Genomic DNA, 22627 nt, shown 5'->3' with positions numbered 1-22627 from the left:
TATAGGTCTGCCCTATACCTTTAATAATTACATAGTAGTCTATAGTATTGATGTACCATTTCCCTATTGCCCTTTTCAGTTTTTCACTGAATACCACAGTAAACATTTCTGTACTTATACACATTCTTATAACTTTACAATAAGTGTAAATGTAACTTTGATTAGAAAAAAAAGTTAAAAACCAAAAAGCCCAGGAGGAGGAAAAATATGGCGTAGATGATAGAGGCTCTGTGACCAAATCAAAGTTGTGATGGAAACAAGGAGCAGCAGCAAGGAAAAATCGCCTTGGATCTAGATGAACAAGCCGTACAATTAGAAAGAAATCCAAGAAATCACCCTGCAACGCCAGAAGGTAGGATGGGGCAAGGACGCGGGGCTGCTGGGTCTCCAGAGGCTGAGTGAGACGGAGGCTGCGGCAGCAGCAGACGCCTCTTAAAGGGACCGCATCTGCAAGCGGATTTTCACAGTGACAGACCTGCTTGCTCTGAGCACCTGTACCGGTTTGGCTGTCGCTGGAGGCACCAGGGACTTACAGGGAGACATTGTCAGATTGAGGGCTGAGGAGAGACCCACTCTGTATGCAAGTGCTGGCAATATCCGTTGTTCCCTGTTGAGTCCTCCCCCATACCAGTGCACGGACACAGCGCCGCCATAGCCGTTATGTCATCAAGCTGGATAACAGAGGTCGCTCTGCCCAGAGGATTCCCTGAAACCCCGCCTATCCCAACTCGGGCCCCACCCAAGCCACATCCAGGTATATCCTCAGCGAGTCAGGTGTTCCTTGCTGAGCAGCACCAGGATTCACACTGGTGGCAGCTGGCTTCGGTTTCTGATGTGGCCTTTTGAGGCACTTATAAGCACAGCGTCTGTGGATTGCTTGCTGAAGGTGGTCTCGAAGAGGCAGAGGCTTGAGCTAAATTTGGCCTGCAGCTGAATCCCTCTCAGGACTGTGCCACTGGACACCTACTTCACAAATCCACACCAATAAGACTGGGAGACTTAGGAGCTTTTCTTACTACATAGAAACACACACGGAAAGACAGCCAAAATGGGAAGACTAAGAACAGAAACCGTATGAGAGAAGAGAACAGAGATCCAGATATAATGGAGTCAGGTCATCTAACAGATGCAGAGTTCAGAACACTGGTTATAAAGATACTCAATGAACTTTTGAGAAGTGTAGATAAATTCAACAAAGAGATAAAAAAAACATAAAAATGGAAATGGAAATTATAAAAGGGAACCAGTCTGAAATAAAGAACACAGTAACTGAGATGAGAAGTATATTGAATAAACAAAGTGAATAAAGAAAAGGATCAAATGCCCTACCTAGAGGACAGTAAAGCCAAAGACACACAATCAGAATCGCAAGAGATAAGATGCTAAGACTATAAAAATAATTTAAGGAAGATATGGGACACTATTAAGGGTCCAAATATCCATTTGATTAGCGTAACTGAAGAAAATCAAGATCTTGAACAGCTAGCTGTTTGAAGAAATAATGATGGAAAACTTCCCTAACCTGGTGAAGGAAGTGGACATAAAAACCTGGAAGCTCAGAGAATTCCAAAAATCAGGGATCCAAAGAGGCCCACACCAAGACACATAATTAAAATACCAAAAGTTAAATACAAAGAAAGAATATTAAAAGCAGCAAGAGAAAAACAGATAATTACTTATAAGGGAACACTCATAAGAGTGGCAGCTGATTTCTCAAAAGAAACTATGCAGGACAGAAAGGCTTGGGAAAAAATATTCAACAGGATGAAGACCCAGGATCTACAACCAAGAATAATTTATCCAGCAAAACTATTATTTAAAGTTGCAGGACAGATAAAGAGCTTCCTAGACAAAAATTCTTTAAGAAGAAAAAACACGTATCAAAAAACAGGAATAAAGAATGCTAACAACTACATTCCTATCAATAAGTACCTCAAATGGAAAAGAATTAAGTCCTCCAACCAAAAGATAGAGTGGCTGAAAGGATAAGAAAACAAGACCCCTACATACGAAAAGGAAGGGGATGGAAAAAGATATTACTTCAATGGACCTAGAAGGTATTTAAATCAGACTAGAAAAAAATAAACACTATGCGATTTCACTTATATGCAGAATCTAAGGAATAAAAAGAACAAACGAATCAAAAACAGACTCACAAATATAGTGGACAATTTGGTGATGGACAGAGGGGAGCAGGGTTTGGGGAGGTGGGAGAATGGGGTGAAGGGTTAAAGAAGTACAAATTAGTAGCTGATGGGTGGTCACGGGGATGGGGAGCACGGCATAGGGAATGCAGTTAGCATTAATACATCGGCTAGGTGGAGGGTCAGGGGAGGGAGGGAGCAACGGGGAGGATTGTTTTCCGAACTATATAGATGTCTAACCAATGTACAGTTTACTTGAAACTAATTTAAATAAATTTAAAAAATAATAATAATAATAACCCAAAAAGCCCAAGTTAAGTAACTGGCTAACATTAAAGAGCATGCAGACCCATGCCCACCATAGCATTCTGCTGGATCATTGACTGTATTCCTGTTTTGAAGTAAATGTAGTAAACATAAAAGAGTATAAATATCTTGGGAGTTACAGACAAATGTAATACATGTCCCAAACTGTTCTCGTCCTGGTTAGTAAACAAAACCTCCTGTGCCCTCTAGAGTTCATAGTTTGCCGTAGTTTGCTCATGCCAGCAATACCGAGTGCCTGGTACATGCAAACCCTATATGTGCTGCAGTTGCTTTGGACTCAGGTCTTCTTGTCTGCCCACAGTTATCTCTCCAAGACATTTCATTGCACAAATAACACAGTATTATAACATTTTCAGTGGTTTCCTTAATATGAAAAAGTGTGTTTGGAGCCAAGAGCCAATGTCCATTAGAGGCATTCTTTCTCTCTAAAATCAGAAGCAAAATAAGAATATTTGCCATTAGTCATACCATTTTTTGTTTTGACTCTCCACCTAACATGAAATAAGAGGTATAAATGTTGAAAAAGAAGAAATAAAGTAATGTATTCTATAATTTTATCTAGAAACAAAAAATCAACTAAATATCAAATAAGAGAAGTTCAGGAAGATGTCAACTGTAAGCTGAATATACAGAACTTGCTAATATTCTTATATGCCATAGAAAAGATAATGAGAAAGGATCCCTGAAACATTAAACACTGGGAAAGGATCTTGAAAAACAGGAGAGATTATCAGTATGGACCCAATAGTTAAATGTTACTGAGAGACATATGATGTGAATAAATATAGAAACGTGTTTCTGATATATAAAAATGTGTAAGTATTTTCAGTTTTCCCAAATTTATAGTGCAATAGCAATCAGAATTCCCTTTTTTTTTAAACTTTGTTCATTCAACAATAAATATTTGCTTTCCATTTGCCCAGTATATTATAGGCAGTTGAGATACACCAATGAACAGAACAGACCAAAAAAATTCCTGCATCATGAGTAAGCTTCAGCTTACTCAACTCAATTGGATCGAAAGACACTAATACTAGACATAGTGAATAAGAAAATCATAAAGCTCTTTAGCAGGTGATCTATGCTATGGGAAGATCACACAGGCATGGAGGGTTGGGAATTCTGATGAGGAAAATGTTGCAGTTGCCCATAGGGTCTTGAAGAAGATGGGGACCCTGGGAGAAGAGTGTTTCAGTCAGGGAGTATTGTCTCTGGAAAAGCCAGAGTGGGGCATTCCGACTGTTGGAGGGAGGAGTAGCTGAGCGTCCTGGTGGCTGGAGCAGAGTGAGAGGAGGGAGAGGCGCTAGAGAGATGGGGGGTGGGCAGGGGCCAGATGATGCAGGCATACCTGGCTTATTGCACTTAAAAAAAAATCAAAAGCAAGACCCTCCACCAGCAAAAAGATTACAACTTGCTTTATTGTGATATCACTTTATTGCAGTGGTTTGGAACCAAACCCACAATATCTCTGAGGTATGGCTGTACAGGGCCTCGGAGGCCATTGTAAGGAGGAAAGTAAGTAGGGCGCTATTGAATGATTTTGCTCAGAGGAGTGACATGGTCTCACTGCTGTTTTAAACAGATCGATCTGGTTGCTTCGTTGCAGATAGATTGTAGGGGACAAAGTGAAGGCTGGGGAGACCAGTTAGGAGGCTGTTGAAGCAATCCAAGCAAGAGATAGTATGACTTGCACCAGCAGGGATAGGAATATGGGGAAATAATTGGATTCTGGATATTTTTTTGAAAGTAGATTTAACAGAATTTCCTGACAGATTGGATGTGGGATGGAAACAAAAGAGAGAAGTCAAGGAGAACGTCAAAGCTTTTGGTCCAAGCAGTTATAAGAATGGAATTGCCATCACTGACTTTGGGAGCACCCCTGTCTCCAAGTGTCTTTATAAATAATATTTCATACCACCCAAATGAGCGGGTAGCCTCTGCAGTGGCTGCAGGAACCCACACACAACCTGGGATCCAAAGAGACTGCCCAGGCCCTCCCTGCAAAGATTCTGAACAATTTCCTAAGTCCTCTCTCTTTTTTTCTCTCCTCTTTTCCTCTCCCTTTTTCTTCTCCCTCCCCTCTCCCACTCTCTCTCCCTCTCTCTCTCCCATCTCAAAAGGTCCTTCTTGCTTCAGAAATCCTGCAGAGTCCTTCCAGAAGTTGAAGGACTTATATTAATGTACTCTCCTCTGCTGCCTCCCCAGCCCATGTCATCCCCCTATGCTGACACCAGGTGGCAGTGCACTGCTGAACATTGAGCTGTTGGGACCTGCCTTCTCCGCAGAGGCGGGAGAGGGCGGACTTTAGAATGGCTGACAGAGTGGAGATTTCTAGCATATTTAAAGACTGATCTGGCATGGGAAAGATGAGAGTTGTCTCCAGTTCTTTTTTAGAAACATCATCTATCCTTGCCAGGGATGGTTTTCATCCCCAGAGTTTGAAAAGGCACTACATGGCTTTAGAGCAGCCTTTCCACCTAGGATAGTGTTTTTATTTAGACTATTTACCAAACACCTTGCTGAGTTTGCGGTACTGCCGTATCTGTTTTATATGCCCTTCTTGGTTTGAGATGGGTAAAACAGCTTTCTAGAAGTTTTGCCTTCCCAGAAGTAAAATCCTTCTTGAATGAATATTGACGGAGTAGTTCCTGTGTGCAAAATTTGGACTAAGTTTTATAAAGAATACAACTAAGGAAAGAAATTGCCCTTTTGTCTTGAGAAGTATTTTGTGCAGTTGAAGAGGCAAAAGAATAAATACTGGAAACCTTAGGAGTTAATTAATAAAAGTGTCACAGGGCAGTGCAGGTTAGGGCTGAAAAGAGGCCTCTTGGTTAAGTCTACTTTATAGACTAGTTAGATTCCCAGCCCCTCTACCATATCCTGATTGAAAACCCAAGATTTGCCCACCGTAAAGGTTGAACTAAACAGGTTTTAGCTTTGGGAACACGAAGCCAGACTGTAGATGGGGTAAGACATTGCCCTGAAAACAGAGGGATTGGGGGAGTGAATAACTACCCTTTGTCCCCACAACATTCATCACCTAGGCCTCCTTTCCAATCAGTTCCCAGAATCCCACACTGTATCCCCCAGACAGGAGACTGCAGATTAGCTTTGAAGACACTGATTTGCTCAGGAGCATACAACCATAGGTTCAGACACTTAGGATTTCCCCCAGCGATATCATCAAGTCCTGACTGTTTTACCCTCCACTTGAAACTCCCTCAAGCATTCAGAATGACAGTAGAGCAGTGTCCTCAGACTGATTCTCATATGCCCTTTCTCAGAGGATGTGCTCCACCAAAACAAGGGGGACCCAAGAAGGAGGAAGGCTCTGGTCTTGGAATTCTCAGGGTGGCAGTGAAGAGAGTTCTGGTGTGAAGACCATGGTATACAGCAGGCCTGGAGAAAACCAGTTGGGAGTGGATCAGGGGCACAGAGAACTAACTCCAAAAGAGATGGCACTAAGAAAGCAGCGGAGATGATAAACTACCCCAGGTGTTTGAGCAAACCGAGGGTACCATCGGGAACTTCAAAACCCTGTATATATATTGCTTTGAGTTATAAATAAGTAGCCTGTATATATATTGCTTTGAGTTATAAATAAGTAGATAGATAGATAGATAGATAGACAGACAGACAGACAGACAAGACAAGTGCTTTGAATGTGGGGGAAGGAGAGATCTCTGGACTAGTGTTGGGGCGAGGGCGGTGGCTTCTCCAAAAAGGTAGGAGAATATGAAGAGAGGAAGACAGCATGGGAAAAAGTAAGGAAGTTGGAAAGTGCAGGACATGTACAGACAAATGGAGGGTGTGTTTTGACATGAATCGCAACAGAAAATTGGGAAAGAAACCTGCTAAATTACAAATTATTCCCATTTTAGAAACTCGAGGTCATTGTAGAATGTTTTCAGTTGTAGGAAGGATTTAAGTGATCTGAAGGGTGTACATAGAGGGTAGAGAGATCATCTCTGAGATGTGGATAATGGTTGATTTTTGTTTTTCTCTTTGAACATTTTCTGTATTTTCTAAGATTACAATTAAAGAACAATGGAAGTTATTTTTTAGAAACAAAGCCAAGAAGAGATAAAAGCCCCGGTGGAAGTAATAACCTATTGATATGAAATATTTTTTAAATAACCCGAACATGTATCATAAACATCAATATTTTAGGACCAGTCTAGTTGTATTTTGGAAGTGCATTAGTTTTTCTGTTACTTTAGTAAATAGGCGTTCTTTCGAATTGCGTCCCTTCGCCCGTATATATGTATGCAGCGCTGACTGGTGGAGATTGCAGCATTTATCAGTCAGTACCTCTTACATGACATATGCTTCCATTACACGACACCTGCTGACTTCACACAGTGGACTGAGGCTGTGCGTAACTGCTGAAACTTCCAACTTCTTTGTTTGTATCTCTCATAATTCTCAGGCACTTCTAAAAGAAATAAGTGTGTAAACTATATAATTACAATTGTGGGGTTTCGCTTCAGTTCCTAAGTTATGTATTACAACCCATGGTTTAACATAATTATATTTTTAGAATGTGACTAATGTATATGTGTACTTTAAACTTTTATAATGGACCTTTACTGTATTCAGTTATAGGTTAAGGTAAAAAAAAAAAAAAACCTCTAATTTGAAAGATAATTCCAAGTAAATAGATGAATAAGAAAATAACTGTAATTTATTGCAAATAAAAAACCTAATGGGGCTATTTCAGTGAATAAATGGTTATTTTCAAACAGTACACCAGATAGATGTATACATGGTTCTAAACTATTTTACATAGCTTACTCTCTTAAATTTCTTTCTAAACCTTAATTATCTCATGTCTCATCTCTCTAAGAAAGGCAAGTTAGATTAAACTTTCTTTGAATCAGACTTTGAACTGATAGAATTGAAATAACTATGATTAACATTACAGTTTTTTCAACCTTCTGGTAATTTAGCCAGTTTCCCTGTGTCAGTTAAATTTGCACAGAATTCTTAAAACATTCAGAGCTTCTGCAAAAAACCTAACCCTAACCCTAATCCCAGCTTTATATTTTTTGCACTAGACTATTTAAGCAAGAAGAAAGTCTCTTACAGCATATAGGAGAAAGAGGGAGGGAGAGATGAAGCTTCTTTTTCCTAGAAGTCCCAGGAAACAGCTGTCTGATGGTCTCAAATTTGATTGTATCCCCATCTTTCAGCCAATCATTTTGGCCAGGGGCGAGGGTTATTCAATGTTAATGATGCTGTCCCAGACCTACTGTTGTAGCTGAAGGTTGGGGGTGAAGGAGATGGAGCTGAAATTCCACCAAAATCATCTGACCGAGAATGTGAGAGGATTGGATTACCCAAAGAAAAACTGGATTACTGTGGACAAAAGAAGGATACAATAAAAGGCTGGGAAGAGGACAACTAATATTTATTATAAAAGACTTTAGAAATCTTTTGGGTGAGAGTCTCATAATTGTATCAAGAACAAATGACTTTTTTATTTTCCTGAAGCCTGAGACCTCCAGGCAAGGAGGGGCTTCTCAAGGCAAAGTGAGTAGTAGCTGCGAGCCCTTGGGGGTGAGATGCTGCTGCCTGGTTTGTCTGTGACAATTCAGATTTGAGAGCCAATTGTAGGGCCACTGCGGCTCCTTGGTGATTCCTGATCTCCAAGACCTCCATGCCTCACAGAGACTGGGGCCCAGAGGAAGAGACTGTCAGCAGGACCCAGTCTGGAACTGATCGCTCCTTCGTTCCTTCGTGGCACTTCATCAGCTCCCATGGAGAGCAGCTGCCACATATTTGAAGGACATGCATATAAAACATGTTTTGGTGTGGTAGGTTGTGGTCATCTTGATTTCAGAATGATTGGTTGAACCATCCAACATTTTTCTTTTCAAATTTGCTATTCTTTTGCATTGTTGAAGAAAAGTTATGAAAGAAAGCTGAAATCATTTTTGATTAAGTAAAATTTTTGTTTCCAAGATTCTGCAGTAGTGTGGCATTCATTAAATAATAAATGCGTTGTATGTCCCAGTGTGTGGTAACAGCAAAGAATGACTTCATAGACCGCTTGATCTGCTCTGTTGTGGTTTATGATGCCGTCTGGATTCCTTGGTGGAATTGTTTCCATCTAAATCACTATAAACTTCTATTAGCTTGTCACAAATCTAAAGCCAGATATGTTTGTGGTTTTTAGCAGTGATGTAATTCTGGAAGATACTTTGCAAGTTACAAGTTGTCATATACCATTAGCATTTAACTCACTTTCACATAATTTCAGACAAACTAGAAGCCTGAAAAAATTCGTTTTTCCACTTCTTTTTTTATTCTTAAGCATTCTACCTTTGTTGTCTCTCTTACCACTTAGTTATGCATCAATCAAGTATGTCCGTGGAACTCCGGGAGGCTCTGTGGGCTTACACAGTGCTATAGGTCACGGTCCCTGCCATTTCTTAATTAGGAAGCTCAAATAGAAAGGGTGTTTCACTAACTACGTGGTGCAGAGAGAATAAGAGTTTCACTTCTTTATCTTTTATACTCCTGCCAGTCGTGTGAGAGAGACGGGATCATGTTACAGGACACTCATGTGCTGCAGGATATACACGTTGAACTGCACGAAAAGAAAGGACTCAACGGAAACTTAGTTTCTAGACGGGTATCACTGGCTGGCTATCAGGTAGGAGCAATAGCAAAACAGCAGAACTTGCCAGAAGGGACTTGGGGCCGAAGGTTCAACAGAAACGTCTGAACTGAGGCTCTATGTTTTTATTCTGGCTTTTTCCCCAGAAAGTCTCGGGGGGAAGGGAGGGAGCCATTGGTAACAGTGGTAGGTGGGGTTGGCGTGCCAAACCTACAGTGCAGAACAGGGCACAAAGGACAAAGAGCGGGAAGGAGGCAGGGATCTCCGTTTCCATAGAGCCAGGAAAAGGGACACTAAGCTCTAGGGTTGGAGGCTGTAGATATGTAGGGTAGATAAGGTGAAGTCAGAAGAAAAGGAAATGGGTCAGGATGGGTAGCTGCCTATATATAGAAGCATTAGGAGGCAGGGAGCACAGCTCCAGAGGAAGCTGCTTCAGCTAATTCCGTGTTGAGGATGGTGAGCTCCTTTGTGTGAAGCAGAGATCCAAGAAGAGCTTATAGTGGGGCGAGTCAGGAGCATATTTCAGTACACTTGGAAGACCTGGGTTCAGGTCCTGGCTCTACACATTTGGATTTTGTCACCTTGGGAAAGTTCAGACTCCTCATTTGTGAAATGAGGTGGTGGGGTTAGTTTGTCTCTTAAGACAGTCCTGCAATGCTCTGAGGTAAGGAGAGCACCTTCCCATCTTAGACCACAGACTGGACTTCTGGAAACTGTAATGATAGTCATTTATCTATTCAGCAAACACTGACCGAGTACCCATTACTTCTGTGCCCTGGAATTATAGTTGTGAGCAACGTGAAATCCTTTCTTGTCATGAAGCTTGCATTCGGCGGAGAGAGGCAATCAGACACATAAATGAACAGTTAATTTGAGGTACTAATAATTGCTATGAACAGTGTGGTGGAGAGTGACCATGCATTGGGGGGCGGGCCCGGTGGGGAAAATGGGATCCTCTCTAACGAGATAATGTTCAGGCGAGGCCTGATTTGCAGGAGGGAGCCAACAGCGAGGCAGTCTGGGGGCAAAGTAGACTGTTCAGAATGAACAGAAAAGGCCCTCAGGAAGGAATGAGTGTGACGCGTTCACACAGTGGAAGGAAGACCTGTGTGGCTCAAGTGAGTGAACAAGGCGCCATTAGAGCTGGACGCCAGGTTACATGGGGCCTCGGGGGCAATTGTGAGGATTTGGATTTTATTGCAAGTGCATTGATAAGCAAGCCTTTGGAGAGTTTTAAGCAAGAGAATGAAAGGAAAGGTCTGCTGTATGTTATAAAAAGATTACTCAGGAGATTCTCTAGAGAATCTGTAGGGGACCAAGAGGAGAAGCAGAGCCAAGTTAAGAAGCTATCGGAGTCATGGTGAAGAAGGCTATGGCCTGCACCAGGGAGCAGCAAGGACGTTGGGGTAGGTGGGTAGACGTGGGATGTATGTAGAGATTTTAGAAGAAGGAAACATGGTGCAGTTCCCCCCACCCTCGTCCCTGCCAACCCCAACATAGCTCTTTATGATCTTCATATCTATGTAGGAAATCTGTTTATAATAGATTCTACTGCTCACTTGTCAATTCCTGGCTTGACAATGCCGGAACAGCAAGTTTAAGTGGTGAATATGATAGTTCAGTTTTAGTTGTTACAGAAAAAGCCTAGTGAACAGAGGAACACTAAAACAAGTATATGCTTCTCGGCCCCAGGAGAATGGATGGAGAGTCAGTTTAGCAGTCCACAGTGTCCCTCAAAGGAAGAACTGTCCCTGTGTCTCTATAGGCGTTCCAGAGAAGACTGACCCTGCTTGGGTCATTTGGTCACTCTGAACCACATGTTGGGCCTGGGGGTAAGGGTAAGATGATGGATGAAGCATTCTTTATGTCCCGCATGCCATTAATAGAACATGAAAGAGAGTCAAGGACACTTCCCTCAAGGCAAAGGTACAGAGTAACAAAAACAGTATGCCTATAAAGATGTTTTCACTTGGATTTCTCCAGATGCCACAGCCCCTGGGGAATGCCTGGCCCAAGGTCATAGCCAAGCCTGATTGTTGCTCTCTGAGACTCTGTTCCATTTCTTTGTCTTAAATGGAACTTTTGTTAAGATCAAAATACAAGCCTTCTATTGAAAAACTTTTTCATCGACTTTTTTAAATATTCGATTATTTTCTAAAACTATATAAATAAAAACTCTCTTAAGATTTTGCCACAGCCTGGCTCTCTGTTTTCTTTAAGTGACACAGGACACCAGATACCCCAGCACCCGCTTCTAAGTGTCAGTCGTAGCTAATCCGAGGGTACTGTGCCTATCCGGGTGGCCCCAGGTTCATGTCCGCTTGACTGCGCTTTTTATTGTATTTAAATGTGTTTGGTAGTACAGGTCCACAGTCTCTGATCTGAAATTCTAAAAAGCTCTGAAAACGGAAAAAACATTCCAAGTTTGTCACAGGTTTATTTAACAGCACAACTTGATTTGAATTGGCCTGAGCCTTTTAGTCTTTATTCTACTTCGTGCGAATAATCATGTTTTGCTGTAGACATATTGATATGTTTGGTTATTTCCCCAAAACTAAAAGAAGGATATTAAGTAGTATATATGCACCATATTATTCATTTGAAACACTTCTGACCCAAATGGTTTTTGATAAGAGATTTTGGCTCCATGGTGCTATTTTGCCTATTACATATTTTTCAATTAATATTCTCCACAGACTAGGCAAGCACAAACCTCAAACAAAATTCTTTACGATTTCCCCCCACTTTATTACTGCTTGTATGGCCTTGTAGTTTGGTAACTATTCAATATTATAGTCTAGTTAACATTTATTACCATACTCCTTAATCTTGGCGGGAAAAACATCGATCTAATAAATGATTAATAAATAAAAATAAATACCACATTGAGCCCAAATCTTTCTTTCTCCACTAGTACCACATGGAAGGAGGAGGAAGTATTCTTTATCATCATATGTGACACAGAGTGGTCACATGTGCAGCCCATTTTCATTTTATGCTGAGTGTATAAGGACTGCACTTCTGCCCTCCTAGAGCATAACGGAAGCCCCCAGACAATTTCATGCCTCTTTCTAAATGCTGAAAAATTTAGAACCAATAGCTGTGTGTATTAACTAGTTTAGGAAAAGCTTTTCTATTCTCAAGGAGCATATTGTTTCTCAAAGCCAAAGGAGAGATGGGGAGGGGACTATGTTAAATATTTAATCCTTTACTCTCTGATTTAACCTGTGTGGTAGCCAGACGCCAAGAAACCCTCAATCATTCTCTTCTGCCATTCAAGCCCTCGTGCAGCCTCATCTGTATCAAATAGGGTTAAATAGGTATCCACAGTCTTTGTCAATCAGGTAGGGGGAAAATGACTCATTGTTTTCCTTTGTGTAGAATTGTTAACCATCTTTTCATATGTTTATTAGTTAGTTATTTGTGTTTCTTCTGTTTGGAATTGTCAGTCCATCTCCTCTTTCCATCTTGGTACCAGGTTATTTGACTTATGTGTTGATTTGTAAGAACTCTGTAGATCAGCGCGTTAAGTTCTTTGCCTAAAATATATTTTATAGAAAATTTTCCCCAACTTATTGTCAAAACTGACTAACGTTTTTGAATCATATATAGGAATTTTTCTGTCATAACCCAATGATGTGTGTTATATAAAGCATGAAAAAGACTTTATAACTTAATTTAAAAGTAGTTGGATTTAAAATTTTAAATCAAGAAAGCATTTCCTATTATACATGTGTTAACTGTTACAATGTTTAACTTTGGTATCGGTGGCCCAGTTGATTTGAATTTTTACTATTTCCTTCTAGTTCCCCAAATACTATATCCACCGTATTCCCAGAAGCCGTGAGGTGCAGCAGTCCTGGCTGTCCACGGTGCTCTCCACCTTGTACTCCATGTGGCTCTCCTTTCCCCTGACTTACCGAGTGAAGCCAGATTTGGTACGTATGCCCATCGCTCCTACAGATCATTCATAAGTAACAGGAAATATTGTTTTCTTAAACAGCTACCATTTATCAGCCTGCCAGATACGATACTAGACCTTTTAATGATGTATGCTAAAATTTATCACTTAAATGCCCTTGCTGAAAGAGGGGAGAAATTTCTTTCCTTTCTAGCTGTTGCTTGTAATCGAAATGTGCCCTTTTCTCTTCTTTGTCCCGTGACACCCACAGAGCAGTATCTTTAACCAGTTTGCGCTCCTATCCACCTGTGGTTCCTGAGCCAACATCAGGTTCTCGTCAACACAAGAAGAGCCATTTTTGTATTCCTTTTCAATACTCTCCTTGTTTTCGTTAAGACTGTTACCAAATATGATATGCAGTGGGCAGAAGGTCATACACACTCAAGTTTTTACAGGAAACAAATACGGAAAATAGAAATAAGAAAACTTAATTAGTGCACTGTGTGCAGCCTTACCTTCCTTACCTATAAAGGTGTTAAGTTCTTTGTCTTTAGATGGAAGTTCTGTTATTAAATTCTAAATGCACTGCAGTAGACGAATACGGAAAATAGAAATAAGAAAACTTAATTAGTGCACTGTGTGCAGCCTTACCTTCCTTACCTATAAAGGTCTTAAGTTCTTTGTGTCTTTAGATGGAAGTTCTGTTATTAAATTCTAAATGCACTGCAGTAGACAATGCAGAGCCATGGATATGTTATCACAGTAGTGTACACAGTTCTTAAATGATTCTCTCATTCCTATTTAAGGTAGACTCCATTAATCGACATGGCCTGAAAGGGACCCTTTACTTGCTTCCCACATACCTGAGTTCTGGCACAGTGAATATTATTCCCATGCATAGATGAACAGAAATGCATTTAGCTACAGTGATTTAGAGAAATCTCCATCAGTTCAGTCATTGCCTTTCACCAGCTGGACTACAGTTCAAGTCCCTTAGATGAGAATTTTAAAATCTGCATTTTCTACATGAGCAGTTCAGATTGATTTTAAAAGATAAATTTCTGTGCAGTGAAATGCACAAATCTTAAGTGTATAGTTTGATCACATCCCTATCAAGACATAGAACGTTTCCGTCACCGCACAAAGTGTCCCTTTGCCCCTTCCCAATCAGCCTCTGGCTCCAAGCAACCACTTTCTGATTTCTTTCACTACAGATTAATTTTGCTTATATTTATTTTTATATTTTTGACAAAATAAGTTTATCTCACAGCCTCCAAACACATTTTTAGTGTTTAGAATTCAGACGATTTCTTAAAGGATCATTATTGCTCTGAAAGTTTTAATTTATTTGTAAAACTCAAGGAGACAAAAGGGGAAAAAGAAAAAGGGTCTTCACATTCTAAGTGGAAAAGTTTAGGTTAACATTTACCAAATCACTAGAGACGTGGCCACTGTCACTGGCGACAGCCAGATTAAGTACAGTGACTTTAGGCCTTTAAGGTGTTGAGGCTCAGCAGGGAGAAGTGACATGTTGGCTGATGTCTGCCCCGGACACGTAGGAGCTCTGGTGACTGCCTGGCCCCTTATCGTGGAAAGAGTAGCTGATGGGGCATTAGGACACGTGGTCCCAGGCCGACTTTGGCTTTTATCTTACTTTATTCAGTTCCCTTTTGGGCCTCGTTCTTTACCTTAAAACAAAAGTGTTGATTTAGATGTTCTCTCAGATTCCTTCTAATTTAGTCTAAAATGTTATGAGTGCTATAAATTTGCTTGTAAAAAGTTGAAGGAAACAACTATTATGTTTCTAAAGGAATATGAGGGGGGAAGGGAGAAAATGTGAAATACTTATTTCCATTTTAAACGCAAGTCTGTATTAAAAATTATTTCAGACCTGAGCGTTATCTGATCAGCTTTTCTGACATGCTCAGCTTCACAGAACGGACTCCCACTTAGTGAAAAAGTGTAGAGAATAAAGTTCATGGGTAAGAGGCCTTTTTTTCTACACTAGAAGCAAAACTGTAACATGCAGATCTCTCCTGTATTCATCCTTGGCTTTCTTACGACTTTTATCACAAAACACTATTTCTTTTTTACTTCTTTAAAAAATGGGAAGAAAAACTTACTTTTAGAAAGGATGGCAGTGGGCAGAAGGTCATAACCTTAAGTTACACGAGTGTCTGAACGGCCAGGTGCCTATCTGCTTTTCTTTAAGTGCGTGCACCAGAGCTACTAAGTCTGTTGCTCCATTCAGCTGTCTCTGTTTCTCACTTTGTCATCTATAAAATATAAATACTCTATCCTTATTGTTCTAGAGTGAATGCTGAATAATAAAACATTTTAATGGAACTTCCATCTGGTATATAATAGCCAGTATTTATTGAATACACTTATATGTGCCAGACGTGGTATTAAGTGCTTGCATTCGTGCTGCATAGGGTAGGTAGTATTGTTATTTGCATTTAATGGTTAGGAAATGGAGGCTCTGAGGCGTGATGTTACTTGCCCAGAGTTAGCACAACTGATAAATAACAGAGCTAGGACTGGAATCCAGGACTTTCTGATTCCAAGGGCTTAACCACTGAATCACCATTTCTGGCCGATACCATGGCAGATGTGTTCCTTCATTCTTACAATTAAGAATCAATTAATAGATCAGGAATCAGACAAGGATGCCTGTTTTCACCACTGTTATTCAGCATAGTACTGGAAGTCCTAGCCGGAGCAGTCAGGCAAGAGAAAGAAATAAAAGCCATCCAAATTTGGAGTGAAGAAGTAAAATTGTCACTTTTTTGCAGATGACGTGATTCTTTATATAGGAAACCCTAAAGACTCCACCAGAAAACTATTAGAAAAATAAACAAATATAGTAAAGTTGCAGGATACAAAATCAATATACAAAAATCTACTGTGTTTTTATATATACTAATAATGAAATTTCAGGAAAAAAATGAAAATTCCATTTGCATTTACAACAAAAAAAATTAAATACGTAAGAATAAACTTACAAACAAAGGTTGTGAAGGACCTGTACACTGAAAACTACAAGACATTAAAAGAAATTGAAGAAGACACAAAGAAATGGAAAGACATTCTGTGTTCATGGATTGGAAGAATCAACATAGTTAAAATGGCCATATTACCCAAAGCAACATACATGTTTAATGTAATCTCCATAAAAATCTCAATGGCATTTTTTAAAGAAATAGAACAAAAGATCATCAGATTTGTATGGAACCACAAAATACCCTGAAGAGCCAAAGCCGTCCTGAGAAAAAAGAACAAAGCCAGAGATACCACACTCCCTGACTTTAAATTATACTACAACGGCAGTAATCAAAACGGCATGGTATTGGCAGAATAACAGACACACAGACCAATGGAGCAGAATTGAGAGTCCAGAAATAAACCTATATGTATACACACACACACACACACACACACACACACACACACAAGTAGTTACTATCAAAGGAGCCAAAAACATACAACCGAGACAAAAAACCTCTTCAATAGTTTGGGCTGGGAAAATTAGAGAGCCACATGCCAAAAGAATGAAACTAGACTGCTGTTTGTCACCATACACAAAAATAAACTAAAAATGGATCAAGGACCTAAATGTAAGACCTGAAACAATAAAACACTTAGAAGAAAACATAGGTACTAAACTAATGGACCTTGGTCTTAGACTGGGTTTTCTGAATTTGACCCCAAAGTCAGGGGAAGTAAATGCAAAAATAAATGGGTGGGACTGTATCGTATCGAATTAAAAAACTTCTGTACAGCAAAAAAATGCAACCAACTGAAGGGGAAAAGATACTTGCCAACAACACCTCAAAATACATAAAATCTTACATTTTCACAAGAAAACAATCCCATTAAAAAATGGGCAGAGAACCTGAGCAGACACTTCTCCCAAGGAGACATACAAATAGCAAACATATATGAATAGATGCTCAACTTCACTAGATATTAGGGGAATGTAAATCAAAACCACAATGAGATAACATCTCACAGCTGTTAAAATGGCTATTATCAACAAGACAAGAAATATGTTTTGGAGGGGTCGTAGTGAAAAAGGAACTCTCATGCACTGCCGGTAGGAATGCAAATTGGTGCAGCCACCTCGGAAAACACTGTGGAGTTTCCTCAAAAACTCAAGAATAAAGCTACCATATCACCCAGCAATCCCTCTTCTGGGTTCTTCCTGAAAATTTTAAAAACATTTATTCGTAAATATATATGTACTCCTGTGTTCACTGCAGCATTATTCACATTGACCAAGACATGGAAACAACCAAAGTATCCTTCGATAGATGACATTTAATCTCTAAGAAGCTCTGATACATATATACAATGATGTATACAATGGAATACTACTCAGCTATAAAAATAGATGAAATACTGCCGTTTGCGACAATATGGATGGATCTTGATAACAAAAATAAGTCAAATGGAAAAAGTCAAGACCCATATAATTTTATTCATATGTGGGATATAAAACAAAAAGCAACTAGTGAACAAACAAGACAAACAAAAACTCATGGACACGGACAACAGTATGGTGGTTACCAGAGGGAAAGGGGAGAGAGTGGGAGGTAGAAGAGGATAAAGGGGGTCAGATATTTGGTAGTGGAAGGAGACTTGACTTTGGGGGTTGAACACACAATACAATATACAGATTGTGTATTATAGAATTATGCGCTCGAACATGTAATCTTATTAACCACTGTTACCCCAATAAATTTAATAAGTTTTTTTAAAAGTAATCATGAAAATAGATTTATAAATTAAAAAAGAATCAAATAATAAATTACTTTTTAAATCAATTACATTAAATATTACTCTCTAAATAATAATATAAAATAAAAATATATCCCAGCAGCTCAAGTTAAATACTTGCTTTCATAGTAGATTTAACAGGCTGATCTAATTGAATAATAATAATAGTATATATTTTAAAGTTAAATATCTGTATTTGTCAAAATATTTTTAAAACCCAAATGGATAATAAAAATAAGGGGAATAGTACTACTAAAGAAGTATTAGTACAGAATTCTATATATGAGATTGGCTTGGAAAATTAATCGAATTCACATTTTCCAGTTTCCTATTATAGAAAATCATATGTAAAACCATTGTGAGGATATATACTGTTTTGTGTCATAATTGACTTGTGGATGAGATAGTAATTTAAAACCTCAGGTTATTTTGAAGAAAAAGTCAATTTGTCTATCGAGTGTGTATTAAAAGTCATAATTGTTTCCTTCAAACCGATTATTAAACGAAAAACTTGCCTTAGAGAAAAGTTGTAAACTCTGTTTTGGAGACCTGAATCTAATCCTTAACAATAATTGGAAAGGATAGTCTTTTACAAGGTCATTAAATACTTTTTAGGTGATTCTAATATTTCAAGCATATTTTTCAAGAAATATGGCTTTTCCAGGCATCTGTTACTAGAAGTCATAAATTCATAAGACTATTCTTGAGTTTAAAAAGACAATGGGACCAAAAACAAATCAGTGGTTGCCAGCCTGGGGTGGGAGGAATTGACAACAAAAGGACTTGAAGGAACTTCTGTGAATGAGAAACTGTTCTGTATCTTGTTTGCAGTGTGGTAGTTATTTAACTGTATGCATTTGTCAAAACTCAGACCTGTACACTAAAAAGGGTAAATTTTACTGTATATCAGTTATATCTCAATCAATATGAATTTTAAAAAGGTAAAGTGGATTAAAATATGTGCAGTTGCCAAAAGCATCAAAACATTTGGCTTTCCATAGCCTTAAAAATGGTGCTTAATGATCTTTGAGTAAAAGTGACCTGGTGAGTCATTGCTCCCTGCTCTCTTGACACCGAACCACTCCAGTATATGTAAGGCCTAGGAAAGTGGAGCGAATACCTGAATTGAACTGACAGCATTTGTCTGAAATTTCTGGCATAAAATTTAGCACCTTTGTATTAAAAATTTGGGTCAGGGAACATCAGTAGCAGCCAAAAACGACATATTTCATCAGATGAACTGAGCTCTCAGGTCATTTCAATCTCTTATTTTCTGTTTGTCTCTGTAACCTTGGAAGCAGTGAATAGTCAGATTTGGACTGCTGTATTATGGGTTAGACTTGTAGGGGAGTCTGTTGTCCTTGAAGTGGTAGCTAGTGAAACTGTTATCTCAAGTGCCTGCTATGTGCTGCTTTTCCACTTGGTTATCTAATAGGCATCTCAACATTTCTTGGTCCTATTAAAATAGTAGATATTTCTTCTTCTTTCCCATGTTGATAAATTTGTTTGAGTCAAATCCCCAGGAAACATTTTGATTCCTCTTTCCGACACCCTATTGTCTGTGTTCAAAGCAAGTCCTGCCAACCCTGTCTTCAAAATTTATCACACAATCTACCCATTTTTGTCCATTTTCTCTGTCACCTTGCCATCCAACCCCCTACCACAGTCTCCTAACTTGTCTGCCTGTGGAAGAGAAGTTCATGATCCTCTGCAATTTCTTCGCCACTTAACAACCAATGTCTTTTTTTTAAATGTAAATTAGGTTCTCTTACTTCACACTTAACATCCTCCAGTAGCTTTCTGTGCCCTTAGAATAAAGTCAAACTTGTGTAACCTGCACACTCCAGTCCCAACCTGCTGCTTTGACCTCCTCTCCTCTCCTCTCCTCTCCTCTCCTCCGGTTGACTACGTGCCACCTGTACCTGCCTGGACTTTGTTTGTTTGTTTGTTTGTTTGTTTTTAACAAACCAGCTGATTCATCTCTCAGAGCCTTTGTACTTGCTGCACCCTGTGCTAGGGACTCTTCACTTTGATCTAAAGTGACTTGTTCTCTGAGTTCAGATGCTACCTCCTCCCAAAGGCCAACCCTGACCACCAGCACTGCCTGTAGCTCACAACCTTATCCCCCTGTCTTATTGCCCTGCCCTATTTTCTTCATAGTACGGATCCAAATAAAAAATTTTCTTCTTATGTATTTGTTTTCATTCCGTAAGAAGTGTGACTGCCTTGTTCATTGCACTTATGCCACAGTGCCGGGCCTGTGTTAGTCTCTCGGTGCATCTCCTTAATGATTATTCCAGTCACTGTGCTAGTTACTCAGGGTGCACGCATGAGTGAGACGTGGGCCCTGCGTTCAGAGAGCTTACGCTCTAGTGGAGGAGACAAATGGGAAAATAATTATAACACAGTATGCCAAGTGCCTTAATGGTGGGAAGTGAAAATCTCTCTGGCAGTATTACAAGAAGTCAGCGGTTCCTTCCTTCACAGATATTTGTCGAGGACCCTGCTGTGTGTCAGGATTTATACCGTATTCAAGAGATATAAAAGTCAGTACAGTAGATAGCAATCTTGCCCACAGCTGTATGGTTACAGTGTGATAGATCCTCTGTGCAGAGTTGGATAAGGTTCAGAGTGGAGATGACATTTAAGCAAAGATATATAAGAGTTGCTTAGTCAGAGAAGAATAAAGGTCATCTTCAGAAGAGTAAAAGATTAATAAGTTCGTCAAATAAGAGAGTCACATAATGTACATAAAGTTGAAATATTTAGACTGTACCTTTATTAATTAGAATTTTACCTAGAATATTTTGTTATAAGAAATTAATGGTACCTAGAACTTGAGATATCAATGCAATAGTAAAGTAGCCATTTTTATAAGGCTAAATATTATAAATACTGTTAAGATGGCATATTTGGCTTTTTTCCCTATTATCCCCACAGACTTCTTTTCATTAAAATCCAATGGAAGTTAAAGGAAATGGTCACTTAAACATTTTATTGATTATCATTTTGATTCATGTGACTAGATCTACCTAAAAGTCATATTTTTAAAATCTCTTAGAAAAATAACATTTATTGACTGTTTTCTATGTGTCAGACACTGTTCTCGGTACGTTACATATATTAACTCATTTAACTCTCCTAACAATCTTCTGACGTAGTTCTCTGTACCTCCATTCTATAGATGAGGATCTCAAAGTCCAAAGAGGTCTAAGTAGCATGGGCACAGAGCTAGTCAGCATACCATAACTCCAGTGCTCTTTAGAAATGGATCACATTCTGCCAGAATTAGCTAACTTGCTCAGTTAAAAACTTAACTAATACTTTTTCAACATCTGCATTGTAGCAGGCACTGAAAAGGATGAATGAAATATAGCCTATTTCCTCAAGAAGTATAATATTTAGTTAGCTTCAGGAAAAGTGATAAAGAAACAACAGGTAGACATGAAGTGGAGAGTAATTCCTTTGGGAAAAAAACTATTTAAATCAGAAATAGTTCATCCATCTTTGCAGCCTATAGCTTGTTATGCTACTTGAGATTCTTTTAAAATGTATTTGAATACATCTTTTTCTAGCATTTTTTAAATGCTAAAGAAGTTGCAAAAATAGTACATAGAGTTCCATGTACCCCTCAACTCAGCTTCTCCTAATGGTGATGTCTTATATAACTGTAATACAACATCAAAACCAGAAAACTGATATTAGTACAATACTGTTAACTAGACTACAGATCTTATTCAGCTTTCATCATGTTTAATAGGCTTTCGTGTGTCATTGTGTGTGAGTATATGTATAGTTCTGTACTGTTTTATCCATGTGCTTTATCTGTGTAACTACCACCAAAATCAAGATATGAAACTGTCCCGTCACCACAAAGGAACTTCCCTGTCCCATGGCAGCCACTAATCTGTTTTCCATCTCTGTAATTTGTCATTTCAAGAATGTTCTGTAAATGGAATCATACAGTATGGAGCCTTTTGAACTTGACTTTTTTTGCTAAACATAATACACTTGAGAGCCATTCAGTTTTTTGCATGTATCAATAATTCCTTTCTGTTGCTCAATGGGATTCCAGTGTATGGATAGATCAGTTCAACCATTCACCCATTGAAGGACATTTTAATTGTTTTCAGTTTTTTACTGCTATGAATAAAGCTGCTGTGAACATTCATGTACAGGTTTTTGTATACATATGTTTTCATTTCTCTGGGTAAATGCCCGAGAATAAGATTGCTGAGTCTGATAGAAAGTTCAAGTTTAGTTTTATAAGAAACTGCCAAACTATTTTCTATTGTGACTATACCATTTTACATCTCACCAGCAATGTATGAGAGCTCCAGTTTCTCTGCCTTCTCTAAGCAAAAGTTTTTACTATCGATGAAATCTAGTTAATCAGTTTTTTTTTATGGGTCGTATTTCCGTTGTCATGTCTCAGAACTCTTGAGATTCTTTTAGCCCCTAGATCCCAAAGATTTCCTCGTGTTTACTTCTTAAAACTTTATAGTTCTATGTTTTACATTTAAATTCATGAATAATTTTGACATAAGTTGTGAAGTTTAGATGGAGGCTCATTTTGCCTATCAGTGTACAGCATAATTTGTTAAAAAATACATTGCTTCCTCCTTTTGATTCCTCTTTCCGACACCCTATTGTCTGTGTTCAAAGCAAGTCCTGCCAACCCTGTCTTCAAAATTTATCACACAATCTACCCATTTTTGTCCATTTTCTCTGTCACCTTGCCATCCAACCCCCTACCACAGTCTCCTAACTTGTCTGCCTGTGGAAGAGAAGTTCATGATCCTCTGCAATTTCTTCGCCACTTAACAACCAATGTCTTTTTTTAAAATGTAAATT

The 22627-nt window shown here is 39.0% G+C and overlaps 1 protein-coding gene across 4 annotated transcripts in view; it reads left to right on the top strand.

Annotated features, from left to right (window-relative positions):
• ALG14 (ALG14, UDP-N-acetylglucosaminyltransferase subunit) overlaps positions 1-22627 on the top strand; it is a 95359-nt gene that overhangs the window by 24029 nt on the left and 48703 nt on the right. For 2 of the 4 annotated variants that reach the window (XM_011382190.2, XM_023524439.1), the window contains exons 3-4: positions 9001-9129; positions 12900-13031. In XM_011382190.2, coding sequence (XP_011380492.1) covers positions 9001-9129; positions 12900-13031 — 261 coding nt within the window. The remainder of the gene's footprint in view (positions 1-9000; positions 9130-12899; positions 13032-22627) is intronic. The other 2 variants (XM_011382191.2, XM_023524440.1) reach the window with 1 other exon arrangement.

The sequence above is a fragment of the Pteropus vampyrus genome, unplaced genomic scaffold (genome assembly GCF_000151845.1).
Source record: "Pteropus vampyrus isolate Shadow unplaced genomic scaffold, Pvam_2.0 Scaffold463, whole genome shotgun sequence".
Taxonomy (NCBI): Eukaryota; Metazoa; Chordata; class Mammalia; order Chiroptera; family Pteropodidae; genus Pteropus; species Pteropus vampyrus.
Note: the sequence above shows the minus strand (reverse complement) of the source record. Positions and strands in the feature narration are given on the sequence as shown.